The 13,922-nt window shown below is 50.5% G+C and overlaps 1 protein-coding gene across 3 annotated transcripts in view; it reads right to left on the bottom strand.

Annotated features, from left to right (window-relative positions):
- LOC143371115 (uncharacterized) overlaps positions 1-13,922 on the bottom strand; it is a 297,394-nt gene that overhangs the window by 25,502 nt on the left and 257,970 nt on the right. For all 3 annotated transcript variants that reach the window (XR_013085976.1, XM_076815997.1, XM_076815998.1), the window contains exon 7: positions 8,167-8,355. Coding sequence is in view for 2 of the 3 variants with exons in the window: in XM_076815997.1 (XP_076672112.1) it covers positions 8,167-8,355 (189 nt within the window). In the remaining variant the exon portion in view is untranslated. The remainder of the gene's footprint in view (positions 1-8,166; positions 8,356-13,922) is intronic.

Genomic DNA, 13,922 nt, shown 5'->3' with positions numbered 1-13,922 from the left:
TTTCGACGATCTCTTAATTCGCAAGTTTCCAGATGCCCTCGCCTGCCGCTACGCCCAAGTGAACGAAACAGGTGTCGCTGGTCTCTATTTTCTTGAACCTCTGGCGCTTTCACGGGCTCGTTACTTATTGTTAGAGCCCTTTGGAACGTGTTATTCCTTTCCCTTGGAACCGCAGGAGACGCGGAAACTCAAGCGAGAAACAACGCCCCGGTGCAGTGGACACACACCTTGCTCTTGCGTTGGACAGCTAGGTCAATTGCAACTATCCTTTGTAACCTGAGAGCACGCCGGAGTACAAAGGCAGGCTCGGAAAGGTTCGGACTTTCACGGAGAAAGTTGCTAAGAGCCAGGAGGAAATTCGGTAAGAGGTGTGGTTCAGTTTTAAGGGAGTATTCTAGTCTAGACACTCGTTTTTGAAGGTGATATTTGGAAATTAATTCTGGAAAACCTATCGCACCTACAGGGCAGGGGTTTTACACGCATATTTAGTAGTGTTTGAACTATCAACACAAATTTTTGGAATGCGTTATATTGAAATTTGTACAAGTTACACGCCGAAGCGCAGGTCATGTCATCAAAAACCGGTCCCATCGGGCGCACGAATTGCGGCCGTCCTAGTCATCTGAAACGAAAGTACCAAAGATTTTTTTAAACTACATGAGTGTAGTTATCGTCCGAACTAGATGTAACCAAGTCCGGACATTGTTACCGAAATCGCAGCTGTTTAAAAATTTATATTTGATTTTTTCGACTTTTCTTGAGCTAAAACAAGGTTTGGGGGGAAGTTGTATTAAAACTATTGATATAATTCTAGTTCCGGCTATAGGTACAAATTCACTTTAAATGTGTGTAAATTTTTAGCTCAATCAGTCCAATAGTTTTTGCGAAAAATGTGCTCGCGATTTAAAAAAATTGTTTCGAGAAAAACGCGTTTAAAGTTTTTCATGCAGTACGACCTATACGACTGAAGTTGCGGTAAATAACAACTAATTTCTGCAACTTATCCCTAACCTCGTATACCAGGATCGTAGAGGAAACCTTCCTGAGCTTCAAAAAAATCATGTTGGGCAGCTCTCTCTTCTCTGCTGGCAGTCATAGCCTCTTTAAATACAAGGATCGAGGGAACGACTGCCGGCTATGCTGCGGTCTTAAGCCCCTATAACTCTGGGAGTTTTTCGAATTTCACCTTAAAATTTTAAAGACATATTTTCGAAACCCTAAAATATTTGAAAATCAAACAAAAAAAAAACAGAATTTTTCGGTAGAATACTCCCTTAAGTATCGAGGTTTACCGATCCCATTTCCCTTTACGGGGGTGGCTCGTTGAGAAATTCAAGATTATCGATAGACGACGTGCAAATTCGCCCTCTCGTAGTAACAAAGCAGCCATCATCTCGATAAGCTGAACATCACCCCCGACAGACGTTAAGCAATTGCAGCGTCCCGCGTAAGTGGCGCGGTTACGATAATCGTGCGCCACCTCCGTGCTCCTCTACAAAGCGCTCGATGGCCTTGGAAAGAGAGGAAAACACGAAGAAAGGTCGCATTTGCATGTTGAACGCGGCCGGGCGCGTTTCAGCGGCGCGACGTTGCTCGATGAAAACCGTATCGAAAACAAACTGGCCCGAGGGGGTGCTTTTGCGTCCCCGACTCCCGGCCTGCACGAGCAACGCGCGCGCGTGTCTACGATCGGCGATGCGTGTACGCGCAGAAAGCTCGGCGTTCACGAGCCGATAATTCTGAAAATTGCGTCGCCATATGCGTGACATCCGGTTTTTGTGCAGCGCACCGTGATCCGTTCGACGACTTACTCGCTTATAAATAAATTCCGATCGAACCGGGCTCGATCGACAGGGAAAATATTCGCGCCAGCACGCTGCCCAGCGAGGTAGTCTGGCAGAGTATTCGAATGAAATTCCGCGGCGTTCCAGCGAGCGGAGCGTGTTCACTGTTCATGGTTAAAAAACAAGCGGAGAGAAGTGGATGCGAATTGAAAAGTGGGAGGAAAATGTGGTCGGTGTAGCTTCTTCGTGCAAGAGTCTTCTATCCTTTAAACGCTGATGTATCCTATCACCGTTCCCACAGAATTACCCTGTGGATATCGATAGGCGCGTTCGAGGCCTCTCCGTACGTAAGTATATCGCGTTCGACGCGGAATTTTCAGCTCGTCGACTTCTCTGGGAAGCTCGGTGTTACGCGATAACTCGTTGGATAACGGGGCGAGAAAGTTTTTATCCCAGTCCCGACGCGTTTTCAAAGTAACGCGACAAGACCGATCGGGAGCTTGCCGGGGCGAGAATGGCTGGGGGTGAAGGGGGGGTATGGATGTTCACCGTTGCGACCCCTACCCCGCGGCAGCTGGTGAAATATGTCGCGATTTACACGGGAGATTGGCGTCATTGGCGCCTGGGGAGCAAGTGAGAGCACCCTCGCGTCACCCCCGCCCCTGAACCGACCCTCAACCCCCCTGGCAGATAGCGTCGGCCGGCTCGCCGGATCAAAAAAGCATCCGCGAAATCCAACGCGGTCGGTTTGAGCGATGCGAAATCGAAATCGTTAGTAACACTATCCGCGCCCCGCGCCGACAACCCTCTTCCGGCCTCGCCCTCCGCGCAACCCCCTCTTTCGTTTATTTTTTTCTCCTTCGTTCGAGTTTCGGGCTGCTTGAAACGACGGTTGTTAAAAATAATTAAAAAGCGCTCTGAGCCGGCCGGGGAAATTGAAACAGCAGCTTTCCGCTTTTTAATGACTCCCTAACGATTTAAAGCGCGCGTTACGCGGCGGGCTGATTCGGGGATAGGGAGACGCGATGAAAATTATGCGGTAATACCTCGAAGATGAACGTCTTGCGTTATCGGAAGCGACGGACGCGCGATGGACACCTGTCAAACTTCATCAGCCCTTGATGAACCCGCAGTCGTGAGCCGAATTAATCTTACTGTAATATGGAAATGCGCCGTTCGAGCGGACTACGCGAAGATCCGGTCCGGACAGATCAAGGAATATAGATGCGGCCAATTGGGGTGGATCCGTTCCACGGGCCCGTATGATTGGTTTACAGATTACCGCACGTCTGCCGTGGATCGCCGCTATCGACCCCTATCCGCCGCTGCTTATTCGTTAGACTGATCTGGACGATCATGTCGAGAGCCTGCCACATGCATTTTTCTAACGTCCGCGATCGTTTCGCGAGCCTTTTCAAACAGGCCGCAGAAGGGAATGGGAAGACGACCAATTCCCTATCATTCATCAGTATACCACAATTGTTGTAGCTATCGAACTAATCTAGGAAGCCTGAACGCAAGCTCCTCTTGATCAAAGGGCGAAGGAACTTGGTCCTCCTCCCGATCGATCCCCCCTAAAGCACGCCCCTCCGTTTTAATCTCATCGCCAGAAGGGCTGAGCACAATTTTTCGTTAATCGTCGTAATCGAATCGACCCGCAAATTAGAATACCGCGGAGCGTAAAGTATCGGAGAAACCGCCGGGAGATTCCTTTCCTCTTAATAAGAACCCGTCGGCTTCGGATGGCGACTCAATAAGAAATCCACCGATACCACGGTTCCGTGGGGCCAATCCTGGCTGCGCGGGGGTGAACAGCCGATCCATTTTCGTCGGGACACCGGATACCAGCGGCAGGGAGATAGAAGCTACGGCACTGTGAATATTCCAAGCGTCGCAACGGGGCCCATTCGATCAGCATTTGCCGTGGAAATGAGCAATAGATCGAAGGCACGCCAGGAGAGAGCGGAACCAGCGGTCGCGGGGAGAACGAGAGAGGAAGCTTGCTCTCTGTAAGAGAGAGGAAGGAAGAGGGAAGGTAAAACGGACCGGTGGAGCGAAAGGGAAAGAGAAGACGCGAGCGCACGCGCGTATTGCGCGGCGTATACGCGAGCGTAATCCACAGCGTGACTATTAGTCGTAAGTCAATAATAAAGCCCTTGTCCTGGACCGGCCATAATGGCTGCAGTGAATTATTCCGTCCAGGATGCATTGTCCTGCTGGATCGTCCGCTGGGATAGAATTGTCGGCGACCAACTGCGATATATGCGGTGTACACACGCGTAAGATCTCGAGAACGGAGACCCGTCTACCTGGGTATTCACGTACGCAGCAACGTAATTGAGATGGATGTTCAATTAATTTGGCCAGGTTTCATTTGCACACCGGGGCCCACGGAGCCGCTGCTCGAGGACACTTTGCGTTCTTCCACGGGGCGCCTGAAATCGACAGCTTTTCTTCCGGCGGCACGCTCGCGGATATATTTAATTTACTGGACACCTCGTTTCATCTGCATACGCAATCAAACCGCGATTATCGGAGAGCTTCGTTCAAGGACGAAGCTGTCAGGGTGCGTAGAATAAGCGTGGCGAAAGAAACGGCTTGAGAAATAGGAGACTCATCGATTCAGCGAACACTTGTGCCCAACAGGAGCGGAATGCCTCTTGGAAATCCGGCGAAAGCTCGCACGAAATCCGTTAACGAACAGCTGGAAGTTAACGTTGCCGAGCTAGCAAACCCACGATACGTTTTATCCGCCCCGGCGGCGGTGCGTCGAGTTGCTGAAAATTCGACCGGCCACGGGGGAGAATTTGGAATTGTTTCGGGTACGTTTGTCTGGCCGGTGGAAAAACCTTCCTTCCTTTATCCGATTACTGCCGGGAACTGATCGCTGGGAGATAAGGTCGAGCGCGGAGAGGCGTAATTCGATTTGGAAAATTGTGCCGGAAGTATTTTCGGCCGCGGGCTCGCGGTATTGTGCTTGGCAAATTGCCGGTGCACCACCGTAAGCTACACCGAAAATTGCTCGCGCAGCGACGCGCCGAGCCAGGCGTGGAAAAGGGCATCGAACAAATTGGAACTTCAAAGACATTTCCCTCGGAGGCGTTGCCCTTTCCTCCATCCGACCCCTGTCTTCGCGTCGGGTGTCTCTCGCGGAAATAAACTTCGGAGCGAGCGTGTAGCAGCCCACGGGCGCACGCCCCCGCAACCTGTATACGTGTCTATTCTTACGTAATGCCCGTAGCTCGATTCCGCGGGGATGAATGGCCCTGACAGCCAGCGATATTACGAATTTATCGAAGATTCGGCCGACGCTTAGTCGACGTAACGTTGGCTCTCTCTCGCGGTGAATTTTCTTCCCATTGTAATTCGCTTCCCGTCTCGCTGGAATTCCGCGAAACAATTTTCTCTTTTATTTGCCCGAAAAGGGAAACTAGATCACCTTCTTACCATGTAAGGTCCCAATCAAAATAATATAAAAAAAATTTAAGTTAAACGATTTTATTTAAAATGCACTAAAAACTAAATAATAATTATTTTCTTGTACTACAATTTCGATGGTGATATGTCACTTTAAAGGGTAATGACACTGTAGAGGCCGGAAAGGCTTAATAAGGCCCTTAAATAAAATCGTGGGTCAGGATATTTCATAGCAGGATACGAATCAATTTAATACAGCATCGAGCGTCGATATGAATTTGTTGTGAAATATGCTGCCCCATGTTTTTACTTAAAGTGACATATCACCGTCGAAATTGTAGAACAAGAAAAGAATGATTTTTTAATTTTTAGTGCATTTTTAATATAAAATCATTTAACACACAATTTTCTTTTATATTTTTTGTCTAAGTTTTATTTGCGGTTATGGGTTATATTTATCGACGACCGGATAATTTTTTAAACCCCTCGCAGGTTTTTTTTCATAATTTTGTTAGTTGGAAATGGGTTAAAATTGAGTTTCTAGATTTGAACCAAATATATAAAAAAAAACAGAGGATCGAGCCGAATAAAATCATTTAATAATCGTTTGAATACGCTGCGCGACACGGTGAGTCGCGCATCGCTGGGACCGTATGAGAGTCGCGACGAGAATCGCGAACGATATTTCGCGTTCAACCCTCGCGCGGGGAATGTCGAAGGGCCGCCCCTGCGCTAAATGGCCAATGGCCATCGCCGGCCACGTTAATTTTCGACTGACCCATAATCAATCTGACGCGGTCTGTTTGCGCGTCACATCGGGATGCTTCTCCGCACAGCGGTCAGCCGTATTCGGGGTTCGCGTATTTGCGGACTCAGGTAGCAAAGGTATCCGCTGGCCGAAGATTATCGGTGAATCGGAATTGCAACCGTGCTGAATTACATTTGTCGCGTGGGCTCGCTGTGTAATTCCACGCTGGCGAGGCGATTTTTCGCCGCGGTCGCGTTCTATTCGTTAACGGAACAACGTCACCGAAACGGGTTGCGCGCAGTGGCCACAGCGTGGCGTTGACAATCCCCAGTTAGCATTCAAATGAAGCATTAAAGGGAGAATCGAAGGCTCGAAGATCGTATCGATCCCCTGTTCAAGCTGAAAGTGATATCGAGTGGCGGGAACGTTGCGGTCCTGCGCTTTACGACGTCCACGAGCCGCGACAGGCGAGCCGAAAGAATTGAAAGACCGAGGGAGGACGCTGATTAAAGATGGACCACTTTCGGACGGAATCGGTCGGCAGCGTCCTTAAAATATTCACGCAGCTCTGCGTTGGACGGCTGGGCTCGGAGAGGACGTGGAAGGTCCCCCAGGACGCAGGTCGGGCGCATTCTGTCGGGCTCTTTTCTCTGTGGGGCCGCCGCGGCGCGGTGTCCCTTCATCGATTCTGAAGTTCGGCCGGTCCGGAAGCGATCCGACAGGGAGCACACGGGCCTCCGCGCGTGCACGGCCGACGCATGGCAGGGAAAAAGGGGAGAAAAAGGAGCGCGGCCATTGTGACTTTTGATGACAATCGTCGCGGCCGACGCGGACATTTGATGGAATCAATCGATTGGTTTCTATGGTTCTTCTAAACACAGACGGATCGGGGTACGAGGCGCGTCAAAGGGCCGGAGAAGGGGCGAGCGAGGACGGATGGGTGGTAGGAATGAAGGGCTAGTCCCTGGAGAGGACTGGTAGCCAGCGTACGATAGAGAGGCGAGGACTGAGGGACGAGGAGAGAGGGCTGGGGAGTGGAACAGCCGGGAAAACCGAGTAGCTCCGGGCTCATTTGAATCCGACGCTCGATAATGTCCCCGGAGAGCACCGAAATATCTCGGTGCACGTATACGTGGTGTGTACACCGCGATATCGTAACACGCTCCACGGTCCCCGACGACGTTCTCCGCGGCCGATGTCGTTCATCAATGCCACGCAATAAAATTCGCCGCGGTAAGGAGAAGAAAAGAGCCTCGGCGGCTGCGAGCGCCGGCGATAGACGCGAGACGCTGATCGATCGGGGCCTCGTCTCTGGATGGATGCACCTGGTGGTATTCTCTTACTATCTGTACCTGAATGGCGCGGCGGGGCTCGGGACGAGCGGCGGTTCGTGAAAGAAACCATGATTTAGTGGGGATAAACGGCAATTAGCGGGGTTAATGTTGCCGGCTGAGCTATCGTTGACTGTACTACTGGATCCGCCGTTTCCTGCGAAACTCCGAGAGACTTGTTTCAAGATCGAGGGAGCCGAGGACACGAGGAACGTTTCAAGATCTCGGAGAGTTTTCGAGTCAGTTGGTGGGGTGGAGATAATGGAATAGATAATCGAAGGGGAAGAATTGTAAGTATTCTCGTCGAGAGAGGGCTCGGCTACGTAAATTCGAAAATAATCACGACTATCTGCGCTCGATTCGATTTCCTCCGCGCCGAGGAGAAGTCACGGGGCAAGAAGCAACATTCGCCCGAGGGGGCGTGGGGCCCGGAGAGGGGGAGGGGAGAGGTGGATTTTCCTGTCGAGAGGTGGAGTTTAGAGGTCGGGAAATTAGTTTAGTTATGCGCCCGGCAGGGACGTCTTCTGCGCCTCTAGGATGAACGTAAGTCGACGACGGAGCACGTAGACGTTTCAACGTTCTGACTTTCTACCGCCCACCTCTCGCCCTTCCTTCAGCTTCCTCCGGAGTTCCTCTCTTTCCCTATTTATCTACCTAGCGCCGGCTGTTCCGTGCTCCTCGAGGATCGCAAAGGTATCGAGGGACTATGGAAAAACGATTCGCCGAGGTGGAGAGTGAAAAGACCGACGGTGGGCTGAATTTTCTAAGGAGCTGATCGAGTAAGCGCGAAACAGTCGGACGATTACGGTAAAAATCCATGGCCGCGAATCATCAGGAACTGTTGGGATCCTGCGAAAGGAAGTCGACAGTGGGCTGGCGCTCTTACCTGAGAGTCTTCCTCGGTAAATATCGCGTCGAAGGCGAACATTTTGGGCGCCGCCACGGTAGGTCTGCGATCCTCCGCTAAAGAGGACTGTCCAGCTGTTGGATCGACCAGTGTCACCTGCTTTTTCCTCTTGTCCGCGTTGAAGAAGCTCCCTCCTTCCCCCGGCGACACTTTCAACATAACTTTCACCTGAAAATAGAAATTAACGTCCCTTTCAAACGTGACGCTCCTTTGGAGGCAAGAAAGACAAGGGCTAATTGGTCCTTTAGAGACAGGTCTGTTATTTATAGATAAGAATAGATATTCACGAAGCGGGCGTGCAGCGATTCCAATGGAATAGATTAACGTTACGTAGCGAATGAAATCTTCTCTTAGCCGAACAATAGCCTCATCAGAATTATCTGATGGACAGTTTCAGCCGGAAAATGGACGGCTGGGCTAAAATTACGACGACCCCCGTTAACCGATCCGGTTCAATGAACGATCGCTGTGCTCTTCGCTTCGAACGGGAACGGGAACTAATCACTTGATGGAACTTAATAAACTGCAACGGTTCCGAGTACAACGTTTCGTACTTCCAAAGATATTCCTATCGACATCTTTGACGAAGTCGAGGCAGTCAATTTTCTCGTTGCAGATAATTCATCCAGTTTCTTAACCAATATCCATTCGTCGATTCAATCCACCATTTTCGACCAATAATAGTCGAACTGCGTAAACGCGCATCTATCAGGAAGATGGTCGAAGCGTGCAATAACCTATTTGCGAGTCTAACCGCAATCAGAAGCCAAGAAGACGGGGGAATCAAAGCGCGAGCATCGCCCTCGAGAGATCAAACTTTCCCCTCGTTTGTCACCTCGATAAAAATACTTCAAAGCCCCGACGATGATTTATCAACGTTCCTGTCCGACCTGCACCCTCCTCCAAAGGAAGTCGAATCAAATTTCCAACCGCGACGCGAAACAGGAGGAGGGGCGGCACTGTCCCGCGGGGGAGGTGGCTGCCAGTGCATCGATGCGTCATTAAAACTGCATTCGTTGCTCAGAGATCGATGCTCCCGGTCGGCGGTGTACCAGCGTCGCGACGCCGCGTCCGTTCGGCCGGCTGTCCAGGAAATTGCGTTTCGAGATTTCGTTCAGATTGCGGCGCACGTTCTATCTTCTGCATACGGGGACGGGCTTGTCGCTACGGGGACCCGTAACTGGAAAAAGGACGCTCCCCCGTCCATATACCTTTCTTTCCCTCTGGCGAGCGTCTTCGAGGAAAGAGCCGAGTGCCAGCGATCGAGCGACCTAAAATAAAATACCTCCTTCCCAGTCTTATTGGGAAAAACTCTGCATATCGATTGGCCCGTCCGTCCATTCTTCGTCCCTTTTTCCTCCAGCTACACCCGCCGATGCATGTACCAGCGTGAAGTACCCTGTCTCCCTTTCGTTTAGCCTCCGTTCGCCTCCAGCGCTCATATATCTCGTAACGAGGCTGATTTCGGGACTAGCTATCTGTTCCGCACGAGCGACTCCAGGAATCATGCTCTCGAACCTCCGTCGCGGGTATTTCTCTGTCCCCTCTCGCATTCCGTCCACTGCGCCGCGCACCAGACCGGCCCTTCAGAATCGTCGACTTTACTACCGGCGAGCAAACACGGGAAAAACTTCGTCGATTCGCGAGCAATCTGCGAACTTCAAGGAAGTCCAACTACCGCCCGCGCGCCGCCGTCAATTTATACGCGGCCCCGCGAGAAATACGCGCGCAATTTGCCCGGTCCGCCTGGAATTAATTAGTTCCGCTGGCGGAGGCGACTATTTCTGAAGAACGCTTCGAAAACCTTCGAGCTGCTTCCAGTTAGTCACCTGCAGTCCCGCGATTAACCATAGCCTCGGTGCCTCCTAAGGGGAGATCCTCAGGTATTACCCTCCGTTTCCCGCGAGACTTCGCACAGTTGACAGGGGGTTAAAATACTACAATTTTGAGGACGGTTTCCGCTCGGTTTCCTAGGGGAATCCGTGAATTCTCAGATTCGTAGATCGTGGCAGCGTCTACGTTTAACTTCGCGCTTTGCATACCTCTTCGCTCGGTTCCGTTGAGCACGCGGAGGCGTTGATTCGACGCGACGCGGCAAGTTTCTCGCTTTTAACAGAGAGGTCCGTCGGTGACACCGGAAGCGGGCCACGAGCCGGAAGCCCAGCGTTAATTTCTCAACGTCCAAGCGGGAATAAGCCGCTCGCCGTGCCTCATACACGAACCCCGCTGTCGTTCTCCGGACGGACGTTAAAGTGTAGAAATGTTTTATGGCTGCAGCGGGTATTATCCCCCAATTTACGATCCTCTTGGAGCGCGCTATATCGGTGATGGCTCGCGCCACGGTTCGATATAAATTCGCATTTGTCTGTTGGTAGACTTCCGACAAGACACCAAGAAACGGTCTGCGATAGTGCAGGACTATCTTAGGCTCGGGTTAAGGGGTCATTCTGGTTAGATGGTTTGAAAAAATCGATTTTTTAAAAATATTTTTCGAAAGAACATATCCGCAAGATTGTACTGTTAAATTTTCAGTGAAAAATTCCAATTATTTTAGCTTCTACATAGGCATTTTGTAGGGAGCGCAGAGGCTGGGTCTCTATAGATGGAAACTTTGAACGCGTTTTTCTCGAAACGTCACATTTTCACATGGTGCAGGTAAAATCTGAAAATCTATCGAACCGATTGCTTTATAAATTGAACTGCTTATTCTACACACCTATGCCTCTGGCCGGTACTATTACCAAGTATTTCTGTTCAGTCTATCCTACTTTTAAAATCGAAAATAGCACAGAAAACACAGCCGAAATAAATTGATTCTTGTATTTCGCCCGCCATTTTGTTAATATTAAGGATAAATCATTTATTCTACTTCTGGCCATAGCGACAGTCATACTGATCAAGAATCTGTTTGTATCTTTGGATTCAGATAAGTCCAACTGCTGAAATCACCTGCACGAGCGAGGCATGAATTTTTAAACATGTCATCAAAATCGTCTGCAAAACCATTTTAAAAGCAATAGTTTTATTCCTCTTATATTTTTTATTTATTGCAGAAATGTAGTTTAATCAATAGAAAAAAGTTTTATTCCATTACTATAATTCCTGTCTTCGCAATAAATTCCTGAAAATCGCTGAATTTATCTGCGCGCTAACCAGAATGACCCCTTAAGGATTTGGGTAATAGAAAATCTTGGTATAAGTCTCGCTGAAATCTTCCACACTGAAAAGGGACCCAAGGAGGATCGCAACCTCTGAGAACTATACAGATCACCCAAGCTTCTGATATTAGTTACAATATGTCCCATCGCTGTCGCAGAGACAATGATCCATCCGTTTCAACCGAGTCCCGAAGCAGGACAGTAGTATAACTCGACCACAAGTATGGCCGTTGTTAATGTGCAGGAGTTAATAGTCCGGATATTTGATGCTCCGCCTATCTGGGAATATCTACGATACTATATTCAGCACGAACCGCCCCGAGAAGCAAACAAACGATCCGCTCCAGTCGATCGGCTCCGCGCAAATAACCAGAATTAATCGAGCCGCGCTCCGGCTTTTATTCGCGGGCAGAGCTGCAGCGGCAACCTCCGCGACGTACCGTTTCGCTGTAAGAGACGAAACGCCGCCCGGGGGGATTCAACTTGGACGACGAATGTCATCAAAGCGTTTGCGAGGCACCACGCCCGGGCCCTTTGCCCGGAGAGATTACTCGACGATTGCGGATAATCTAAATAATCATCGTCTGGAGGGAAAATGTGATTCCTTCGCGACAACCCCTTCGTTAAAGCGGTAGTAACGTCATCGACGAACCGCCCCGGGCTCGAAGTCGATCGACTTCGTTGAACGCACCCAGAAACGGCTCGCGAGGCGCGGACAGATCCGTGGATTCAATCGCCAGTTTGAAGACTGATCGGGGGGAAAGATAAGCTGCAGTTTGCTAATGGCTACTGTCGATTACTTCTGTATTTGCCGCTGCCGAGTGGCCGTGGCATTGTTTTAAAAGGGCCACCGGTAGCGACACGATCGATTCCCGGCGTGTAACGATTCCCCGGCGGTAATCGAATTCCCGGCGGCAGTTTTTTTTTCAATGCGCCGAATTCGCGATAAAGGGCAGCCGCTTTTATGCAAATCCGATCGTCCTTTGGATTTCCCGTCGATGCAGGGAACCGTTTGACGCCTCTCCGCGAACAAAGGGAGGGCAATTGAATTCTGCCCGAGCAAACGAACGATTATCGCGTAATATGTAAAAAACAGCATATGTATTCCATGCATGCGGAAAACTATCGTTTCCGTTGTTTCTCTCGGCGACCGCGCTCTCCGCGTGGGCAGACATTGCGTCGTAAGGCCCTGAAGGGAAAAAGGGGGATTATTCTTAATCCTAAGATAGCAGCTGCAAGTTCATAAAGCCAGCGGACATAACGGTGGATGTGAAACGAATTTACGATAGTCTGATCCCATAATTACACATTTCACTGGGGCGCCTAGCTGCATCGCCAGGGACGGGTTCGCCCGCCTCCGGCACCGCCGTCGTGTAAACACACGTAAATTCACACGAACGAACGCGGATCCGCGAGAAACGCCGGGAACTCGACGATAGTTCCTGGAAACTCGTGGCCCCAAGTGCACAGTTACAGTTCAATAATAATTAGACTAAATATCTAGCCAACGGCGGAGCCCGGAGGGCAAAGACGGAAGCGGGGGTGGAAGTTTCTGATTTACCAGCCGCGGAATTGGAAACTTAACCCACATACAACTTGGATCGACTTGCAGTCAAACGGTAAACCCGTTATCATGCGAACCGCGGCGCGGTGATAAAGCCTTTGATAGCGATCGAGGCCGCAAGATATGGCCCCTTTGATTCGACGATTCGACGTTCCCGAATTTCTGCGTCTCGCTTCCTCCTGGAACACCACCTCTTTCGCCGAGACGAGGAAACCGGCAGACTCCGGTTATCTCCTCCACGGTCTAGGTGTATCTAAATACACGGCCCGGGGCGCGGAGAGGGGGCGAAACGGCGGAGGGTGAAAGTCGACGAGCGTCCAGGAATTCCTACCGTCGAGACCTCCGGGCTATTCGAACGAAATTTGCGTCGCGAAATGGGTCAGGGGCGGGCAGCAGCCCTTCGTCAGGGGCGCGCACGTCGACAAATGTGATTTCCGCGAGACGAGGAGAGAGCGCAATCCTCCGACCCGACGAGTCTTCCTCGCCGATGGAGGACCTGGCCTCACGGAAACTACGTAATTTCGGGGCAGAGGGTCTGGCATTACAACGTCTGACTCATGAAAATATCTACGTCGCGAGTGAACCTCTTAAACCTTTTACGGTTGTTTAAACATGACCCGGCGTTTCGAGCGAGCGAGCAGTCTGATTGGACAACGAAGAAAGGTTTCGCGTGTGAAACAGCTGAGGGACAGCGTGAACAAGGGAGATCACCTCGACACCCCCGGTCACAGCGGAATTGCTAATGAACCGCCAATTAAAAATCTCTCGGCGCGTGCTCACGCGAGCCGAAACATCCGCGCTGGTATGTCCCTTATCTCGCGAGCGGCCCGGAATTTCGCGATTTAGTAGGAAGCTACGACGTCGCGGCAACCCCCTCCCTTTATGCAGCTACCTGTGCACGAGGGTTAATACGTCCGTGGTCGTCTCGCTAGTATAAGCGTCAGGAGTTGGAGGCAGGGCTTGAAATCGTTATTATAAAGATTTCGGTTCTTGAAAGAGTAATAAAGAACCTA

Source organism: Andrena cerasifolii, chromosome 7, assembly GCF_050908995.1.
Source record: "Andrena cerasifolii isolate SP2316 chromosome 7, iyAndCera1_principal, whole genome shotgun sequence".
In the NCBI taxonomy this organism is placed as follows: Eukaryota; Metazoa; Arthropoda; class Insecta; order Hymenoptera; family Andrenidae; genus Andrena; species Andrena cerasifolii.
Note: the sequence above shows the minus strand (reverse complement) of the source record. Positions and strands in the feature narration are given on the sequence as shown.